The sequence below is a fragment of the Gobius niger genome (assembly GCF_951799975.1).
Source record: "Gobius niger genome assembly, chromosome: 12".
In the NCBI taxonomy this organism is placed as follows: domain Eukaryota; kingdom Metazoa; phylum Chordata; class Actinopteri; order Gobiiformes; family Gobiidae; genus Gobius; species Gobius niger.
In genome coordinates, this window is record NC_136863.1 from 8,565,456 (window position 1) to 8,583,854 (window position 18,399).

Genomic DNA, 18,399 nt, shown 5'->3' on the forward strand with positions numbered 1-18,399 from the left:
TTTTGACAGGACATTTATTTGATTTGATTTTTTACAAAAGTTAAAATGTACCCCCTGCTTATATTATGGACAATGCTACTATTTGTATATAACACTGGGAGGCTCAGCCTGCATCTAAACCCAAAAAAATGCCTTGCGATCAGGCAACACTTGCGTACCTCCGCTAAAAACATTCGACATTGTAAAATGTGTTGCCACCCCAGAAATTATCCCTGACCCTGCTTGCCACCCCGTGATTTTATTTCTAGATCGGCCTCAGCCTAGGCCAGATGTACAGTAGGCACCCTGGAAATAGGTAAAACACGTTGATTATCACGTGGAAAATACAATAAACACCACATTTGCTGCAGCAGCAGGAATAAGACGCCAAATAAACACAGACTTAGAAAAACTAACATTTTATTTCAGAAGCAAAACATTTGTGACTTTTACAGGTTTCATTCAGTCACCACCAAACAAGCTGATGGAAATGGACTGAGGTTTAGCAGAATATGACCAGAGAGTACAACAGCACAGAGGGCAAAAGTAGAGCTGACTTTACCGTTTTGGAGGGTACCTGTGTGGTTATTACCTAATGTCTTGTCCAACATTTCCTACTTTATATCAAGTTCTTTCAAAAAGATTTCTCCAATGGTATAAAGGGGATAACGGTGTTTCCCTGGAGAAATGTCCAGAAGCACAACGGACACAAGCAGGAAGGTCCATGCGCTGTATTCCGATTCGTTAAAACAATAACATCCAGAATTTATGGGTGTAAAACAGTCCACAAGCAATAGCTTCAAACTTGGCTAAATTTCCAATCTGTTCCTATGCGAAAAAAATACAGACACAAAGAGGTACTGACTGATGGTAAACATAGGAACGCAATCGCAACACGTAACGCTAATACATGTATGTTGGATAATAAAGAACAGTCATCAGTGTCTCACTAACCCAAAACAAAGTGCGCACGATGGAGCCAGCGATTTCAGTAGTACAGCTTTTGGCCGTTTCAACATCAAACAGGACAATTCAATAAAAACCGATACGAAAAAACATTTGATTTTGGCATAAACAAGGCTTAAATATTAAAAATGTCGATTAAAATCCTCAATATTTATAATGACGGTACATTTTGTTTGTAAATTTAGAGCTTGAAGGGATAGTCAGGCCAGCAATATGCAATACCTATTATTATTCTTACTTCACATGCAAATGAATAACACGACTGTTAGTAAAATGTGCAATGGCAGCATTAGAAGAAACTATCCAACAGATGAGGTAAATGATAATGTCTTCTATGAATCTATATTAAACACCATGGGTCAGCGGTTTAGTTCGAGATCCAAAGTAAGACATTGGTTGTGCTGGAGACACTGCAGGCTATACTATTTTTATATATACTGTATATATATATATTTAATATAAGGGACAACATTCACCTGGAAACAAAGGAATAGCCTCATCTACACAACAAAAGAAAGGTGTGAAATAGTGAGTGCAAGTTGAAGAATAACACTCTATTTTGTGGGCATGCTGCACCTGCTTTAACATTTGACATTATGAATAACAGTAATAGGGCCACAAATCAAATATGTAAATAAGAAAATGTAGGAAATTCACATATGACTGATGCTGCGAGTTGTAGCACTGACCTAACGCTTTCGCCATAGATTTTCAATATATAATGTGGCGACAATATCTTTATGTGTCACCTCCCAGTCAATTCCTGGCCTGATTTATTGGGCTAAAAACACACACAAAAACAAGGCAAATCTAAAGAAAATTTACTCCACAATTATACTTTACTCGAAGATTAAGATATTGAGAAAAAACAATATTGTTTCTAATATATCAACAGAATGCATTCGATAAATGTAAACCTGGTTCTATCATTCAGATTTTGTTTCCACTAATGTAAGCAATTTGGGCAATTTATACATATATGTCTTCCTTTGATAATTATATAGAGATAGTAAATGAAGGAAAACTTGTAATATATTTTTTCTTGTATTTATTAACCTCTTAACCCCCGACTTAACTTCTCCGGTTCAGCTTTACCTAAATCTAAGAGGTTACAGCCTATTGGCTAGAGCAGCGGTCTGTAACCCATAACATCAAAAGAGCCATTTCGAAACATTTCATAAAGTCTCAAAGAGCCGCAATAGTTTTAACGCTCAACCGACCGAACAAACTGATTAATATTATTGTTGATAGGTTTACAAAGGAAGGCCCAGGACACGCTGGTGGGACTATGTCTCCGAGCTGGCCTGGTGTCGCCTCGGGGTCCCCCAGAACAGCTGGAGGAGGTGTGTGTGTACCGGGAAGTTTGGGCATCTCTGCTGAGACTGCTGCCCCCGCGACCCGGCCCCGGATTAAGCGGAAGAAAATGGATGGATGGATGTTTTATGTAATACTTATTTGTATCGATATTAATACCATTGATAATTTCTCTTTTTGATACAGTTCTTTATCGTTTGTCTTATCAATTCATTTAAAAAATAGGCTATAAATTATAATATGTAATTCTTGGGTTTTTTATTCAAACGGGAGAGATAGTAAGTATATTACATATATAGTATATATATGTAGATAGTATAAAGAAGCTGCAGCGCAAAACTGCATCAATAAGATCAGAACCGGTTCTCCTTGTAGATATATTCGTTGTTGCTCCAGTGGGACAAAGAGCCACTACAAGGAGGCCACTAGAGCATGCTCTCTAGCCGCCAGAGTGACACTTAATTTGAAAGCTAAGAGCTAGAAGACTCATCTAATCAAATACTTTTCCTCGCGTTATCGTCACTTTTTTTTTTTTTTTTTTTCACTGTTTTTTCATTACTTTTTTGTTGCATTTTTTTCCACACATTTTTGTCACTTTTTAAATATTTTTTGTGTCACTATTCTGTATCTTTTGTAGGTTTATTTTTGTCACGTTTTCGTCACATTTTTGTCACTTTACTTGTTTTTTTCTCAAACGTTTTCGTCGCTTCATCCTCGTTTTTGTCTAATTTCCGCTTCTATTTTGACACTTTTTTTTTCAATAAGCTTTCAGTTTTGGGTAAGGCCAAACTGGAGAAAATGTGCTTGGTTCAGGCGGGAGTTAAGAGGTTGAAGATTTAGATGGAACATTGTCATCTCTACAAATATTTCATCATTTCTTTTCCTATTCACCTGCAGTGTCTTGCCTTCACAATACTGTTACTATTTTGTCCATGTTGAACAATGTGCCACCTGCATTTGACCCATCCTTCTCCAGATCTGAGCCAGGATCTTTCAGTCTCAGGAGGAGCACCTATAGTAGCTGGAGGTTTGTGCTTGTGTCGGGTTGAGGGGAATATAGGGGGGGAGGGGGGGTGCTTTGTGGAATGATTGCTTCATTTTTTGGATCATAAATATATCTCGTCTGCTTCAGCTGTATGGCTTTGAAATGTCACACACACAATACGTCTAAGAAAATAGATAATATGACTATTCTGTTGTACTGCCTATATGTCTCTATGCAGTGGCTCTGTTTCCATACCTCCACATATAACTACATTTTATCATCATATAGTACGAACAGTAAATGGATTCATAAAAATAGACCTTTTTAAGTGCGCTTTTTTTTCCCTCCACTCTGTACTTCAAGTTCGGCGCTTGACTTTGAAACCCAAAGCAGCGCTGTAGTGCTATCGGAACATGCCCAAGAGCGCATGTGTGTTCCGGTATCTTTTTTAAGTAAAGGAAGTCGTGTGTGGATTAAAAATACTGAACATTACATCCCTTTGAGACTCAATCAGCCTCAACAGTTTTCTTTTTTTTTTTTCAATCCACACAGTTTCAAGGATACAGGAGAAAATAAAAACACGATTGGAGGTTGGGTATAGTAGGTCCGTAAGCAGCGGTGAGCGGTAAAGGTTATGGTCCGTTGAGGTGTGCGGTGCGTGTCCTGAGGGGGCGGGAGTCGTCTGTGTCTTCTTGTTGTAAAATCAGAACAGTACACGACTTTATAAATCTCTGAAAAAAAGGATTAAATTAAAGACCAGTGAATCTCTTCGAAGTCCGCGCCCAAACTTGTGTCTGTCGCCAGGAAGCGCATGATCGCCGAGATCGCTTCGTCGTTGTCCAAATCCAGCTGAGACGACTCACCTGAAGGAAGAAAATACATTATGGCGTTGTTATGGTATATTTTTTGTTGATTTTTACTTAATAACATTTTTTGTTTCAGGCTAGATTCTGTCATTTAATTATTAAACACACCACGGCGGATTGTAGCCGAGAGCTAATTTGCATCGCCTGCCCCGAATTCAGACAAGAGGTCGACCGATATGGGTTTTTCTAAAGCCATTGCCGCTTTTTGGGGATTGACAATAATCATATGATTTTTCTGAACTGTAAAATATGTCAGTGTTGAACTAAGACAGGAGGGGCACTTCACTAGGGGCATAGAGCCATTCATGTTTAGTCAGTTGTTTTACTTGAAAGACATAAACCAGCAGATTCCAAAACAAAAGAGGGTAAGTCTCTGGGCCAGATCTTGTGGTGGCGCACGGAGGGGCGCAGGTTCTTGGCGAATTATTTTCGGAGTGGTGGAGCTATTAGCGCTATTCGCCTCCGCCACTTGTGAGGGGGTGTCACAAGAGGAGGTGACATTCATTTCCTGGTTCACATTGCGCTGCCTTGCGTTCTTTCTTCAGCCTTAACTAAAAACTTTATTTACCCCATTGTGAGCTAAACAATGTTCATATCTCGAGAGAGAGAAAGAGCTACAGGGTCCGCTGAGGCGCGGATCGGCCCGCTCTTGGCGTGAATTCGAAACAAAACAAACGCACATGTTCACCCCCCACTCCCACACAACCCCTCTATCGGCCGCGGAGTCGATTTGGTTGGAGGAAAATGTGCGTCTCCACCAACTTAAATGCGCCAAGTCTGGAGTGGCAAGATCACCAAGTGCACTTCTACTGAGCACAAAATGTCACACTATCGTCTGTCCCTCTATCTCTTATGGTTCCAAAATTATAAGCAACCGTCTGCAGCATAAATTATAATCCAAGACCCCGAGGTACAAATTTGTGACAAGTTTTTTCACAGCTCCCCTGTGGCCTAGGCAGTTGTGGGAGGGCTCATTGTAAGCTCTTTCCAACACAAAAGACGGGATCTCTATCACTTTCGGTTCTGCCTTTTATCAGCCTTTTATCAGCCTTTTATTGGCATTACATCGGCCTATATCGATATTGTAATATACCTATAAATTGGCCTGATATATCGGCTTCCAGCTTCTAATTCAGACTCACAGACACTCTAACATTTACTGTATGCTATGTCAAGTAATTTCAATGGCTACATTAAAGGTACACATTAACGTATTATGCATGTTTTGGGTTGATGTGGGAAACCACAGCACTTAGAGGAAACCCATACAGACACAGGAGAGGAACATGCAAACTCCACTCTTTCCTTCTCTGCACTTACCCATAAGTGCGTCTCCTGAAAATGCTGCTCCCTGAAGCTCCTCCTCTGCATTGGACTTCCCTGGCTTCTCCCCATCCGTGGCCTCTCCGTTTGGCAGCTTGGGGGGAAAAAATTAGCGCATTTAAGCAACATGAGTACTTATATTTGCTGAACACGTGTTGATCGATGGTAGTATTGACTCACATTGTTGCTGACTGGATTGACAGTTTGTGGAGATTTGTCCGGCGGGAGACTGAAAGGACTTGCATTGCCACTGGAGGGCGACGAGTTCATCCTAAAGTGGACAGACACATTGTGAAGACAGTATGACCAAACTCATTCCTGACTTTCATAACGCATTTCTAAAATCTACTTCTTCACACAACAACTGGCCTAATAGTTTGATGATTGATTAAAAAGTAATTCTTGATAGTACAAAATGTTAAACACACTACCTGTTGGAATCAAGAAGCTCACTGACAATTTGGGTCCCTATGCTTCCGGCATAGATCATATTCCCTGGAGTGGAGATCCCTGGTATGAGAGATTTCTTTCCATCTTAAAACAAAAAGTAAATTAGTTAAAAAAAGGGTCAGACAGTGCAATGCAATCAGTAATCGAGATTGATCATTATGAGGGGGAAAGTGTGTTTGGGCACAGCACTACTTGTTACTTTGATAAAACACTTCTGTGGGACGCACCTTCTGACGTTTTGGAATTGGTTGATTGTCCAGATTTGCTTCCTGACTGGCTCGGTCGACTGTGATCTTGACTTTGGGGGAAATAAAGAAGGATAAATCATGAAATATTTTGGAAAGAACTGACCGATGGTTCACGCACCAAATACTCACGATATAACTGTGTTGGTGGAAACGATGTACTCGATTTCTTTGGTCCAGGGATTGACAAAACTAAACCACTGACTTTGCAAAGTGACGAAAGAGCCATGTTTTGTTTTAAATTTATAGCAGTTCGTCTCTATTTTCTCTTTACTTCGCAGAACTGTAGACAAAAAGGTATGAAGTTAGGACTGGGGCTGCACAATTATAATACTGGCAATAAAGCAGCACTGTCAAAGTATTACCTTTTCGATGTCTGTCGGCTAAATGTGGCAGGTCATCTTGATGGAAGTATTCATAACACGATGTGCCCAACAACTCTTGTGGGAGGTAGCCAAGAATGGTTGTGGCCCTGGAAAATATAAAAAAAATGATTATGCATCATGGTCGTCTAAACATTTCCCTTAGGGCATCTGAGCATTGTTTCACATTATACAGTTCAAGTCAATGTGTGTGTGTGTGTGTGGAAAAGACACTTTTAAGCATCTTGTTGCCTGAAGTGACTTCTTGAACACGAAAACAAGATACACCATATTTAGCGAATGTCTGGTGATGATCTATGGGCTTTGAAAATATGGAGGACTCCACGAGATACTGATAGGAACTCTTCAGCAGTAGAAGAAGAAACAACCAAAGTGAACAGAATTACTCATAAAACATAAAACTGCATTAAACAAGCAAAATACTACTCCCAGTGTGTAGCTTAAGAAAACTGTCTTTAAAGTTTAGTGTATTAGTGTATTGTGATGTGGTGTATTCTTAGTATCTCTAATTATTTCAATAATGCACAGGGTGATTTAAGGATTTTTTTTGGGAGCAGTGTTAATTTGGACAACATATTTTAATTTGGTTTCAGTCTTAGTCTTTTGACAAAAATGTAATACAATTTTAGTCGAGATTTAGTCAAAAAAACATCTTCAATTATAGTCTAGTTTTAGCCGACTAAAATTGCAAGTAAATTTAGTCTTTACATTTATAATATTTATTAAAATCATATTTAATCAAGGTCCGCTGCTTCATGGAGCTCACACATGAACAAAGCTCAGAGTTGTTCCTTAGAGAGACTTGACATGATATGAGGCTCTTTCAGACGGTCAATTTGTAAGATCAGTTTGGAAGATTTTAGTCTCTCCTTTTCATTTTTATTTTGTCTTATTTTAGTCGACTAAAATATCTGGACATTTTAGTCATAGTTTTAGTCTGATGAAAAACATTTAATTTAGTTTTAGACCAATTTTAGACACCACAAATATCACTTTGACAAAACGAAGACAAAAAAATCTTAGTCAACGAAATTAACACAGTTTGGGTGGTGCCTCCCTTTAAGTCTTTGTGCCCTGACGAAGGCCACTGTCAAAACATGTTGGTCTTCTTCTCATTAGTCATAATGTAATAAAGGCGTTTTAATATTTTTTTCTATACAGGGGTGGGCCTTGGTGCTTTGTTGCTGGATTATTTTGATTAGCCATAATCAAGCACTTTACATATTTAACCTAAAGAACAAGCGTCTTTCTTCACTACTCCCGGTATGTTTCAGATGAGGTTACAAATTGTTTAAAGGCAAAAATGTCTACTGGTATTATGCATAAAAAAACAAATCAGTGTCTGTCCTGAGGAACCGACCTTTGATCTACAAAGGTGAATTTCCCATCCATGGCGTAGCGCGTGACAAACTCTGTGGGTTTAACCCGGACCTCCCCGTTGGCCTGTGGGGAGGAGTGGGAGTGGATCCGGCCCATGGCGACCAGGCAGCTGAAGTGAGAGTCCTGCTTATCCGCCTCCGCCTCTCCGTCTGCCTCCAGCTGACTCGTGGGCCAGCTGCGCATGTAGCCCGTGCAGTGCACCGTGCAGTACTTCTGGGACTCTGAACACCAACACAAAGAGGAAGGAAGCTCTGTTAGAGGCACAATATCCATCTCAACATCAGCCTCTCTTCTATCACTGCAGTGGAATAACAAAGAGCAAATAATCCCTTTTTTGGCACATTTAGATATTGTTAAAGGACCAGTTTATGTTTTCATTTACAAACAATGAAAGATGAGGAGTATACTGTTTAAATTGTTAAATGTCTGCTTTAACAATATACTTAAAGAAACAAATCTTGGAATAAACAATTAGGTGGAGGTTTTTAATAAAGCATTACGTCTTTGGGCAGTTTTTGAAAGTCTACCTTTCTTTTTAGAGGTTCCAGCCTGGAATTCCTTCTCCTCCATTTTCACGGAAACTTTATTGTACTTCATTCGACAGAAGAAAGAGCGGCGAGCGCCTGGGCACAGGCGTGAGTCGCCCATGGGAAGGTCGGCCTGGACTTGCAGACCGGCTGCAGACACGGCGGACAACAATGTTAAATGCACCCATAACAACTGAAGTATGTGACAGGAATAAGAACAGGCTTTACTTTTAGCATCGATTAGGCGTTCGCGAGGGTATAATTCAGAGGCGGACAGCTGCTCCTTCACTTTCCCCATGTCTTTGGGGTGTATGTAGTCAAATAGGCTCTGTCCAATCAGCTCCGCCTGGCAAAATAAATAAGTGTTATTGGTTTCTTCTGAAATAAGCACAGTGATCATCACAATGAAAATGTGGAATCAGAAGAGGCATGACTAGGGCTGGGTAGGTTTGGGGTTGGTACCGAGAAAAACTTTAGGTACTACTGGTGTCGAAAAAATTAAATCTTTATGCTCAAGTTTTTGATGCTGTTGGTCACTAAAATGAAAAAGTAAAAAAGTGAAATACAAGTAAATATATATATATATATATATAGATGAAAAAAGGAAAACTTTGGGGGGGTAAACATGGGGGAAAAATGGGAAAATATTTGTGCAAAATTTAGATTTTTTTCTTTTTTTGGGTGGGGGGGAATACATGTAGAAAAATTTAGTTTAATATATTAGAATATTTAGTTTTTTTTTAAATGGGGAAAACAAGTGGAAAAATTGGGGTAAATAGCAAAAAAGTGGGAACATTTTGGGAAAAATTGGGAAAAAAATTAGCCAAAAATGTAAAATATGGGAAAACTTCAGAAAAAAACACGTTAACAAAAATTGAGGAAATTTAGAGGAAAATACGAAGAAAAAAAAAATGGAAAAATTGGGGAAAAAACTTTAGAAAATTGGTAAAAAATTGGGCAAAAAATAAATAAAGATACATTCTTTCTTATTTATTGGTTGTTTCACCTCAGACAAATGATACAAACGCAAAAATGAAATGAAAGGAAAATAATTATATTAACACTATTAACCTGTTTTATGGTTTTATATGACAAATAATTTAGCAAAAATGTAACAGTACCCGGCTATAGGTGTGACTTTTAATCCAGCATAACATGAATAACAGCAGACTAAGCAGGTTATAAAGAAACGTATTGAGGTGAAAATGTAAATGTTTATACTTGAGTAGGCTTTATGATGAATACTTGGCTACATTTTACAGCGGGCATCTTTGCATTGGCCTTTTTCCTTATATCCCGACTCCTCACGGGAATAGCTTCATAAGCAAGTTTCAGGAAGCAGACCGGCTCATAATACGCTGTAGATGCCACACAGCTGTCTTTTTTTATCCCCCCATGTCTTCCCCACACTATACACGTGCTGCAAAGGAGGAAGCTGGATTTCACTCCCCCACAAACGAGGAGTCAAAATGTTATGGCTGATAATCAATCGATGATCAAGGGTTCAGTCTGAAACAGTCTGAAAAGCATTACCCTACTATAATTTAATATCTTTGTGACAGACTCGGAGACAAAAACGATTTTCCCCCGATCGCAGCCCACGACAAACAGAAATCCATCAGCTGCCTGTGGGAAAACATGAAAGAGGGAAACGTGGTAGTGATTTGATATTCCTGAACACATAAAAGAGTACACGATACACCGCCTGACCAAAAAAGGAAAACTTGGAACCCCGTTTCATGGGGGTCAAAGTTTGAAAGAGTGAGGGAGCACGAGGCATTATTATGTTAACCTCTTACCCCTCTTTCTCCAGTTCGGCTTGACTCAAATCTAAAAGCTTCTCGAATGGAGAGTTTATTGCCTACAGAACTGACTGTAACTTTTTGTTGCGTTGTCGCCGCATTTTCATCTCTTCTTTGGCACTTTTTTGTCGTCTATTTGTAGTATTTTTTGTCATGTTTTCATAGTTTCTTTGTAGTTTTTTGTTGTGTTTTCATAGTTTCTTTGTAGTGTTTTTGTAGTTTTCTGTAGTGTTTTTGTCATGTTTTCGTAGTAATGTTTTTGTAGTTTTTTTGTAGCCTTTTTGTAGTTTCTTTATAGTGTTTTTGTAGTTGTTTGTAGTGTGTCTTTGTAGTGTTTTCATAGTTTCTTTGTAGTGTTTTCATAGTTTCTTTGTAGTGTTTTTGTAGTGCTTTTGTAGTTTTCTGTAGTGTTTTTGTCATGTTTTCGTAGTAGCGTTTTTGTAGTTTTTTTGTCATGTTTATTGTAGTGTTTTTGTAGTGTTTTTGTAGTTTCTTTGTAGTGTTTTGTTGTGTTTTCGTAGTTTTTTTGTTGTGTTTATATAATTTTCTGTCATGTTTTTGTAGCTTTTTGTAATATTTTTGTGTTTTTTTTATGTGTTTTCGAAGTTTTTCGGTCACGTATTCATAGCTTTTTTGTTGTGTTTTCGTAGGGTTTTTCAAGGGCTTTTTTTACGCCTTTGTATCGCTTTTTTTGCTTTTGTTATGTTTTTTGTATGGTTTTCATCCTCGTGTTTGTTACTACTTTGGCGTTTTCTTCAAGAAGCTTTTAGCTTTGGGTAATGCCAAACTGGACAAAATCTGTTCGGTTTAAGGCCCCCCACCTTTTAAACCTTAACCCCATTGAGAGTCTTTGGGATGTGCTGGAGAAGGCTTTGTGCTGTGGTCGCACTCTCACATCATACAATCAGATCTCGGTGAAACTATTGCGATAAACGAGATTATTGAAAAGCTTTTAATGCCACAGAAACAAAATCTAAAGCTTAAAAATGACAGTAAAGCTTTGTTCGAAAAGTGCTTGATCTTAAAATATCCCACAATAAACATGAATACAATGAACTTAATTTGAGTATAAAAGAAAAATGGAGGAAAAATGCTAATACAGATGATCAATATTAAGCCCAAAAATGTATTGTTTATCTGTCATTTATTGAAGCCCATTGTCAAAGCAATACTATAGCTAAGGCATGCCATAATGAAAAAAAAAAAGGCAGTCCTATGAAATATTATAGGGAAAGCAAGTTATTTTTTTGGGTCAGGCAGTGTATGATTTCGAAAAGAAGAAATAATCAAACAATTGAGGGTTTACCTTAAGGACAAGGTGTTTAAGCTCCTCATCAGGAAGGAATGAAGGCTTGTAGCTTGCTTCCGAGAAAGAGCTTGCAGAGCCTGGACGTTTTTCACAAAAGAGTCAATCCAAAGTATTTATATCATATTACATTTCCCTGTCTGCATCTAGGTCAGTCATTATTCACATACGGTCAGTCTAACAATGGTGCCAGCTTTGTGACTCAATAGAAAGCCTGTAAAAGCATCCATCTGATTGTACCTTTGAGAGACTTGAGGTGCTGGAGAGCCATTCGGAGCACAGTGAGCTTGTCCAATTTGCGGGACATGGGGTTCGGGATGGGGATCATCGTGGCCAGTTTGTCAATCAGGTTGTTCATTCGGACCCGCCGCCTCTTTTCTATTTGGCTGTGTGGTTCCCTACAAGCATCAGGCGTTAAACAATGACTGGAATGCAAATGAATGTCTACAAATGTGGGGAAAACTGCGACCAACCTGCAGCATTTTATTTTGACATGTTGGTCGTCTCCATCTGACCTGTTTAAAGCAACAAATAAAACGCATTGTTATCATAGGAAGGTTGAAATGAGCAAGTCCTCCTCCATAAATGGCATGATACAGAGCAGGAGTGTTTGTCATCATGAGCTGAATAAAAATAAAACGCAAATGGGTGGTACAGTAAATACAGAAAAACATTCAACTGGATATATTTAGCAGAGTTTTCCGCGATGTAGCCACACATGTATTTCAGCTTGGAACCTTAATCCCAGATTTGTGCCACACTGTTTGTCATTGTTAAACGTGCTGTAAATAGTGCCATCTAGCCTGTGGAAGCTAATACAGTATAAAACCTGTTAAAGCTGTCGTTTAAACCGACTGGTGTCACTTCAGGAATCAGCTTCACCAGTTGTCGCAGCTCCCCAAAAATACAGTATTAATTTGAGCAGTCATTCAGTCATTCATTCAATCTTTATTAAGGACACTAGTGAGAGCACATGATCCATATTTAGGTTAAAAAAAAAAAAAAAAATACTGCAGATAATTGCAGCAACAAAACAAAGTACCAGCAATTCTCTAGCTGCCACTCACATAAAGACACGAGCGCCAATGATTCCACATTTTTGAGCTGATCTCGGGACACACCAGAGTCCGTATAATGGCCTTCTGAGAGTTGCTCAATCTACACATACATTTAAAATAACAATGACGAAGTGCAGGACAAGAGCGTACTCCACTGTCAGCAAACATCTGACTCGCACTACAGTGTCTAGGCATCTTTAACAGCAGCATCATAAAGTCATTATATGCAACTGTGAGCCTCGGCCAATTAATATAAAAATAATAGCCTGACCAGACAAAAAATATATACACTATGTCAAAAACTGTTATCGCTCCAATCACAGATGCAAATTCGTAACACGTCACTCAAATGTGGACGACTCAAATCGAGCATCATTGCGTATCTTTTACGACCCTAACTTTCTGCCTGGTCGCATGGTACGGGAGCTCCTCTGTTTGAAACAAAAACGCCCTGAATCAGCTGGTCAAGAGGTCAAGTAAAGTCATCGGTCAGCCTCAGACCAGTTTGGACTTTCTAGAGAGGATGGCACGAAGCATCATAAAAGACACTGAGCATCCTTTTCATTCAGAGCTTCCATTGCTTCCATCTGGGCGTGGGTTTTTGATGCCAATATGCCATACGAACCGCTTTAAGAAAAGTTTTGTTCCCGCTGCCCTTTCCTTGATGAACAAGTAGGGACCCACAGGTACAATAAAGTAACCTAACCTAACCACACTTAGCTTCTCACAACAGTAACTAAAATAGTTTTGCAGTGAGCCAGTAGTTGGTTTGGCACAAGATGACAATTTTTAATGCAATATTTCTTGTTTCAATTTATATTTTTGCACAAGCCACTATGATAGACGATCAAGTTGTTGCTGCAGCTGTGTTTATGGCAAATTGTAATAATAAAGTTTGTCCACAAGTTGTTAGTGGTCAAACAGAATGAAGCAACTCTGAAGCTCCGAATCTTTATCGAGACTACAGCGTTAAAGTGTTGCAGGGCTTCGCTTACGATACGATACGATACGATATACTTTATTAATCCCGAAGGAAATTCAGTTTATCAGCTGCACAATCAAGTCACACATACAAACATCAAATTTAAAATTTAAAATAACAGTGCAGAGAATAAATATAATAATAATTTAAAAGTATAAAAATGTAGAGGTAATATAAAAAACATTTCACTCCCATTTAACCCCTCCCCCCCAAGGATTTGTTATACAGCCTGATCGCTCTGGGCAAGAAGGATCTCCTGAGTCTGTCCTTTGAGCAGGAGAGCGAGAGCAGCCTCTCACTGAAGGAGCTCCTCTGCTTCATCACAAGCTCATGCAGGGGGTGGTCTCTGTTGTCCATTACAGAGAGCAGCTTCTCCAGAGTTCTCTTCTCCGAGATTGCCGCAACAGAGTCCTGATCGGCCCCAATCACAGAGGAGGCCTTTCTAATTAGTTTGTCCAGTCTCTGAGTGTCCCTCTCTCTGATGTTTCCCCCCCAACACACAACACCATAGAAGAGAGCACTAGACACTACTGCCTGGTAGAACAGTTGGAGCACTTTCTTACAGATCTTAAAAGAAGCAAGCCTCCTCAGGAAGTAGAGTCTGCACTGCATTTTCTTGTAGAGCTGGTCAGTGTTCACTGCCCAGTCCAGCTTCTCATCCACCTGTAGCCCAAGATATTTATAGGAGGTCACCACCTCGATCTCCTCGCCATTGATGGTCACAGGCTGAGGAGATGGGCGACACCTTTGAAAGTCCAGGACCATCTCCTTTGTCTCCTTGCCAGTCTCTACCAACGTCCTAGTTTTGTGTCCAAATCAATGGGCGAGGAAAGTGCTGTGATGGCCAAGGGGCGACTCCAAAAGACACTTGGTGAACAGCGTTCCTATGTAGCTATGGGCCTCGCTTGCACTCTGCTCAAAAGCCTGGCTTTGTAGGAGGAGATTGAGCAGCCATGTTAATTCACAAGCCACACAGGATCATTATTATGAATAGGGGTGGATGGCTAATCACCAATCTCTTCCAAACTCACCAGTTGATTTAAACATCCAAAAACCTGTTCTGAAATGCATGTGGCTCTTGTCTTAGTTTAGCAGTTAATACAATATTTCAGAAATATAATAATACATATATATATAAAACATAAGTGGCAACCCAATCGCAATCCCAGTACTAGTTGTTGATGTTTTTTTAATAATATAGGCCTGGGGAGAGAGTAAACTTTGCCAAGAGGGATCATTTTCAGTAGACCGTTCTCATTGAACTCAGTCTATTTGAAGCAAAGCTAAACAACCTCATCACCAAGAGCTTAATCAAAAATAATCTTACCTGTCATCATCCATATCCTCGTCAAACATGGAAACAGATCTACTATCCCTAAGCAGAGAAAGGGGGATTGTAAAGAAGACATATACAGGTAGATTTATTTCATTCTATTTGTTTTGAAATCGCACTTACTGGTTGTCCGTGCTCCCCTTGCGTTTCCGCGGCATCTCCAGGTTTAAGGACATGCTCGCAGATGAGGCGGGGGTCATCATGCCGGGCAGAGACATCGAGCTGCTCTGGCTTTCTTCAACCAGAGCATCTTCTGAAATAGCAAACAGGAGATTTATAGAAGGAAAAAAATGTACAGCCATAGACGAGCTATTTCTACGATATTAAGCCACAGAATGTTCTAGGCAAGTGATGCAGAGATATGGAAATGTCAGTCCAATAATGTTATAACGGCCGAAAAACCTTATAACACTGTTCAGCCAATAACATAATAACAGCCAATCACGTTATAACACTGTTGAGCCAATAACATAATAACGGCCAAAAACCTTATAACACTGTTGAACCAATAACGTTACAACGGCCAATAACGTTATAACACTGTTGAGCTAATAACGTAATCAAAACGTGTCATGACTGAAAGGTTGCCGGTGCAAATCCCGATTGTGTGAGTGAGTGGTTGATGTTGGTCCAATTGGCCGATAGGACTAGTTTTAGAAAGTCTGATTGATGTACTATTACATTATCATCCGGTAAATCATTATTACATTATTGGCCTGTTATTATGTTATCGGCTTATTCCATATTGAAACTGGCCAAATGTTTACGTTTCTGGCCGTTATCACATTATCGGACGCTAAAGTTAATTAATTTCAGTGTGAAAAAGGGCCAGAATAATTCAAGCATTTTTTGAGGCCACAATAAAATTTGCTTGTTTAATCCACAGGTTGTTGTCAATTTGTTTTATGGCTTTTGGCAACCACACTCCATAAAACACCATAAATAAATAATCTTCTTACTGCTTTAAATGGGTCCAAAGTGCACAATATTAAGTCGCGTGCAAACCCGATCCCTATTCCCACCCCTTCAGCGCGTAATAAATGTCAATCTGCTGCTGACTCTATATTTCCTAGTCCGCAGAAGTGGGTACAAAGTTACAGTACAGGACTAAAGCACGTAGTCTATACAGAACTCAGAAATGTGTTTACTGTTTAGAGCTGAACATTTTCTTTTGTATGCATATTAGTTTTTGTCTCAAGTGTACGTTTTATGCGCTTCCTTGCAGTACCCCCGATTTCCAAACAAGTGCAAAAAAAAACTAAATGACGATGACACAACTGAGAAACGCAGAGGCCTCACATTCTCTGCATTCACGAGCCAGAAATAGCGCCTCCTTTCAGTGTGTCACAATCACAAACATAAAACAAACGTGGCACAAAATGGCATATATTGGACAAACTCCCACATAACCACTTTTTTTTAAATCATTTTTTGATCCCACAAGCCCCATGACCCAAATAGCCACTAACAGTGCAGAACTGATTTTTAATCCCGCCCGCTCTGTCAAGATCGGCTGGATTACAGGGTTATCGAGAAGGCAAGGAGATGATTGGTGACACGGACATTACACTGCAATTGCTTTATTAATATTGACCCAATACACTTTGCAACTTTCATCTATATTTCACACACAGAAGAGTGATTGTTATGGAAGTAGGCGTATTTGCATGTTTCCTAGTATGCATACGATTCTAATGTGTGCACAATAAGGTAGGTCATAGTGGACACTTAACTGGCTTTATGAAAAGGGCCTGAAAGAGGGTAACAGATTCTAAACGCCCAGAATTGTTCCAGTAGTAGATGACCTTCAGTTCAGTATATTGCCGAGTTGTGACGTTTGTGGGTGGGGGAAAAGACCTTTGTGCATTGTGCATCTAATTATAAAGTCATTTTATCTCCAGTGACCCAGCAGGTGACTTGTTTACATACATGGACACAGTAGGCCTAAGGTCTCTGGAGATAGTGAACCGTCCTCATAAACACATCTCTGTAACGAATTAGGAGACGAGTTTGGACCAAACTTCTAAATTTACATGCAGTTTCATTGTTTGTAAACAAAAAAAAATCCGGTACACTGAAGGGCCTTTCCTCTATATTTTGCTTTAAGTAAGTTAACAGTACTCATAAATGGCAGCATAATGTTGATTTATGACAGCGGTTGTGTGACCTATTAAAAATGATAGTTCAAAAATACAAATCCACAATGGTAAGAGGTAATAGCCCAGTTGGTAAGGATTAAAACATGGCATGTAGATTTCCAGGCACAAATTGTAGGCCTTTGTTATGTTGTTGACACATGATGACCTATACACTACTTGTCTTAGCGCTGTGAAGTTATGAAACATAATGAGGTCGTGCTGCTTACAGTTTGAATGGCTCAGTCGACTTGAAGAAACCCTGAGCGGACCATGTTGGGAATGGGAAATCAGACTATGTTTCCACTTACATATAAAATCATATCTGGTCAGTCAAGAGGGCGACTGTCACGGTCAATGAAGGAGCCTTTAAACAGTGGTCACTGAGGAGAGCGCGAGCTCCTAAACAGGCCGCGCTATCTATCCCTGCTGCGCTGTGATCTTTAAATGTTCGCAATCACCGCACGGAGATCGGTAAATAAACAAATATCCGGACTGACACCACAACAAAGATACACCTCGTGCGGAATAAGAGCGCGGTTTGATAAATAACACGACGTAACGTTACATAAATGCAACAGAGGAGGACGACGCTGCTCCACTGCTCTACTGACCTAGTTTTCGAAACGCGCAACTTCACATTCAACCGATGAGAATCCGCGAAGAGCAATGGCGCATTTGCAGTACATCTTTGTTGTGTGTTGCTATTCAGAGGCGCATTACGCGTAAATATGACTTCGGAGGTGTTGAAAAGTGCGCTCGGGTACCTGCCGCCTCGCCTGCCGCTCTGTCACCGCCGCCAGCCGTCGCATTCCGGGCGGACATGGCTGTGGCCACAGGCGGTGTGCCGCGGCCCAGGACACAAATGCATGGATAAGCTGCTCCCCCTTTTCTGGAAAACAGTACGAGTGTTATATCCACAAGTCAACCGACGAGCAATGCACTCTGGTTGTCACCCCGCAATCCACAAACACTTGGTAAACATTAACCGTGCGTAAAAGATGGCTGTGCGCTGCGGTAATAAGGACAGTTGGGAGAGGAAACGCGGAAGAGAGTACAGTCTCCTCCTACCGGTGCTGCGCCGCGCCGCACCGCTCAGCGCTCATCCTCCGCTCCCTCGTATGAATAGTTTTCCCCCCCCCCAAACACATCGCAAACAGGCGCGCGATGCGTCTTACAGCAGGTGAGTCAACGCTGCAGTTTACGCGTAAAAGACAAGCAGTGAAAGCCGACTATGGTTCCATCTGAGTCTTGTTTAACTTTGCAAAAATAACAGAGAAACACAGCGATTGTCACTTTGCCAAGAGAGGGCGCCATGTGCTCAAATTCAACTCAGATTAGGAAGACGCCAAGGAACTGTTATGG

The 18,399-nt window shown here is 40.1% G+C and overlaps 1 protein-coding gene across 1 annotated transcript in view; it reads right to left on the reverse strand.

Moving 5' to 3' along the window:
• bmal2 (basic helix-loop-helix ARNT like 2) overlaps positions 1-18,185 on the reverse strand; it is a 28,434-nt gene extending 10,249 nt beyond the window's left edge. The window contains exons 1-17 of the mRNA XM_079567104.1: positions 17,802-18,185; positions 15,023-15,152; positions 14,894-14,941; positions 12,000-12,041; positions 11,767-11,924; positions 11,527-11,606; positions 9,952-10,044; positions 8,647-8,764; positions 8,419-8,568; positions 7,872-8,112; positions 6,494-6,600; positions 6,261-6,411; positions 6,111-6,181; positions 5,865-5,967; positions 5,614-5,704; positions 5,431-5,527; positions 3,989-4,107 (exon numbers count right to left, since the gene is read on the reverse strand). Coding sequence (XP_079423230.1) covers positions 3,989-4,107; positions 5,431-5,527; positions 5,614-5,704; positions 5,865-5,967; positions 6,111-6,181; positions 6,261-6,411; positions 6,494-6,600; positions 7,872-8,112; positions 8,419-8,568; positions 8,647-8,764; positions 9,952-10,044; positions 11,527-11,606; positions 11,767-11,924; positions 12,000-12,041; positions 14,894-14,941; positions 15,023-15,152; positions 17,802-17,859 — 1,857 coding nt within the window. The 5' untranslated portion in view covers positions 17,860-18,185. The remainder of the gene's footprint in view (positions 1-3,988; positions 4,108-5,430; positions 5,528-5,613; positions 5,705-5,864; positions 5,968-6,110; positions 6,182-6,260; positions 6,412-6,493; positions 6,601-7,871; positions 8,113-8,418; positions 8,569-8,646; positions 8,765-9,951; positions 10,045-11,526; positions 11,607-11,766; positions 11,925-11,999; positions 12,042-14,893; positions 14,942-15,022; positions 15,153-17,801) is intronic.
• Positions 18,186-18,399: the final 214 nt, after the last annotated feature.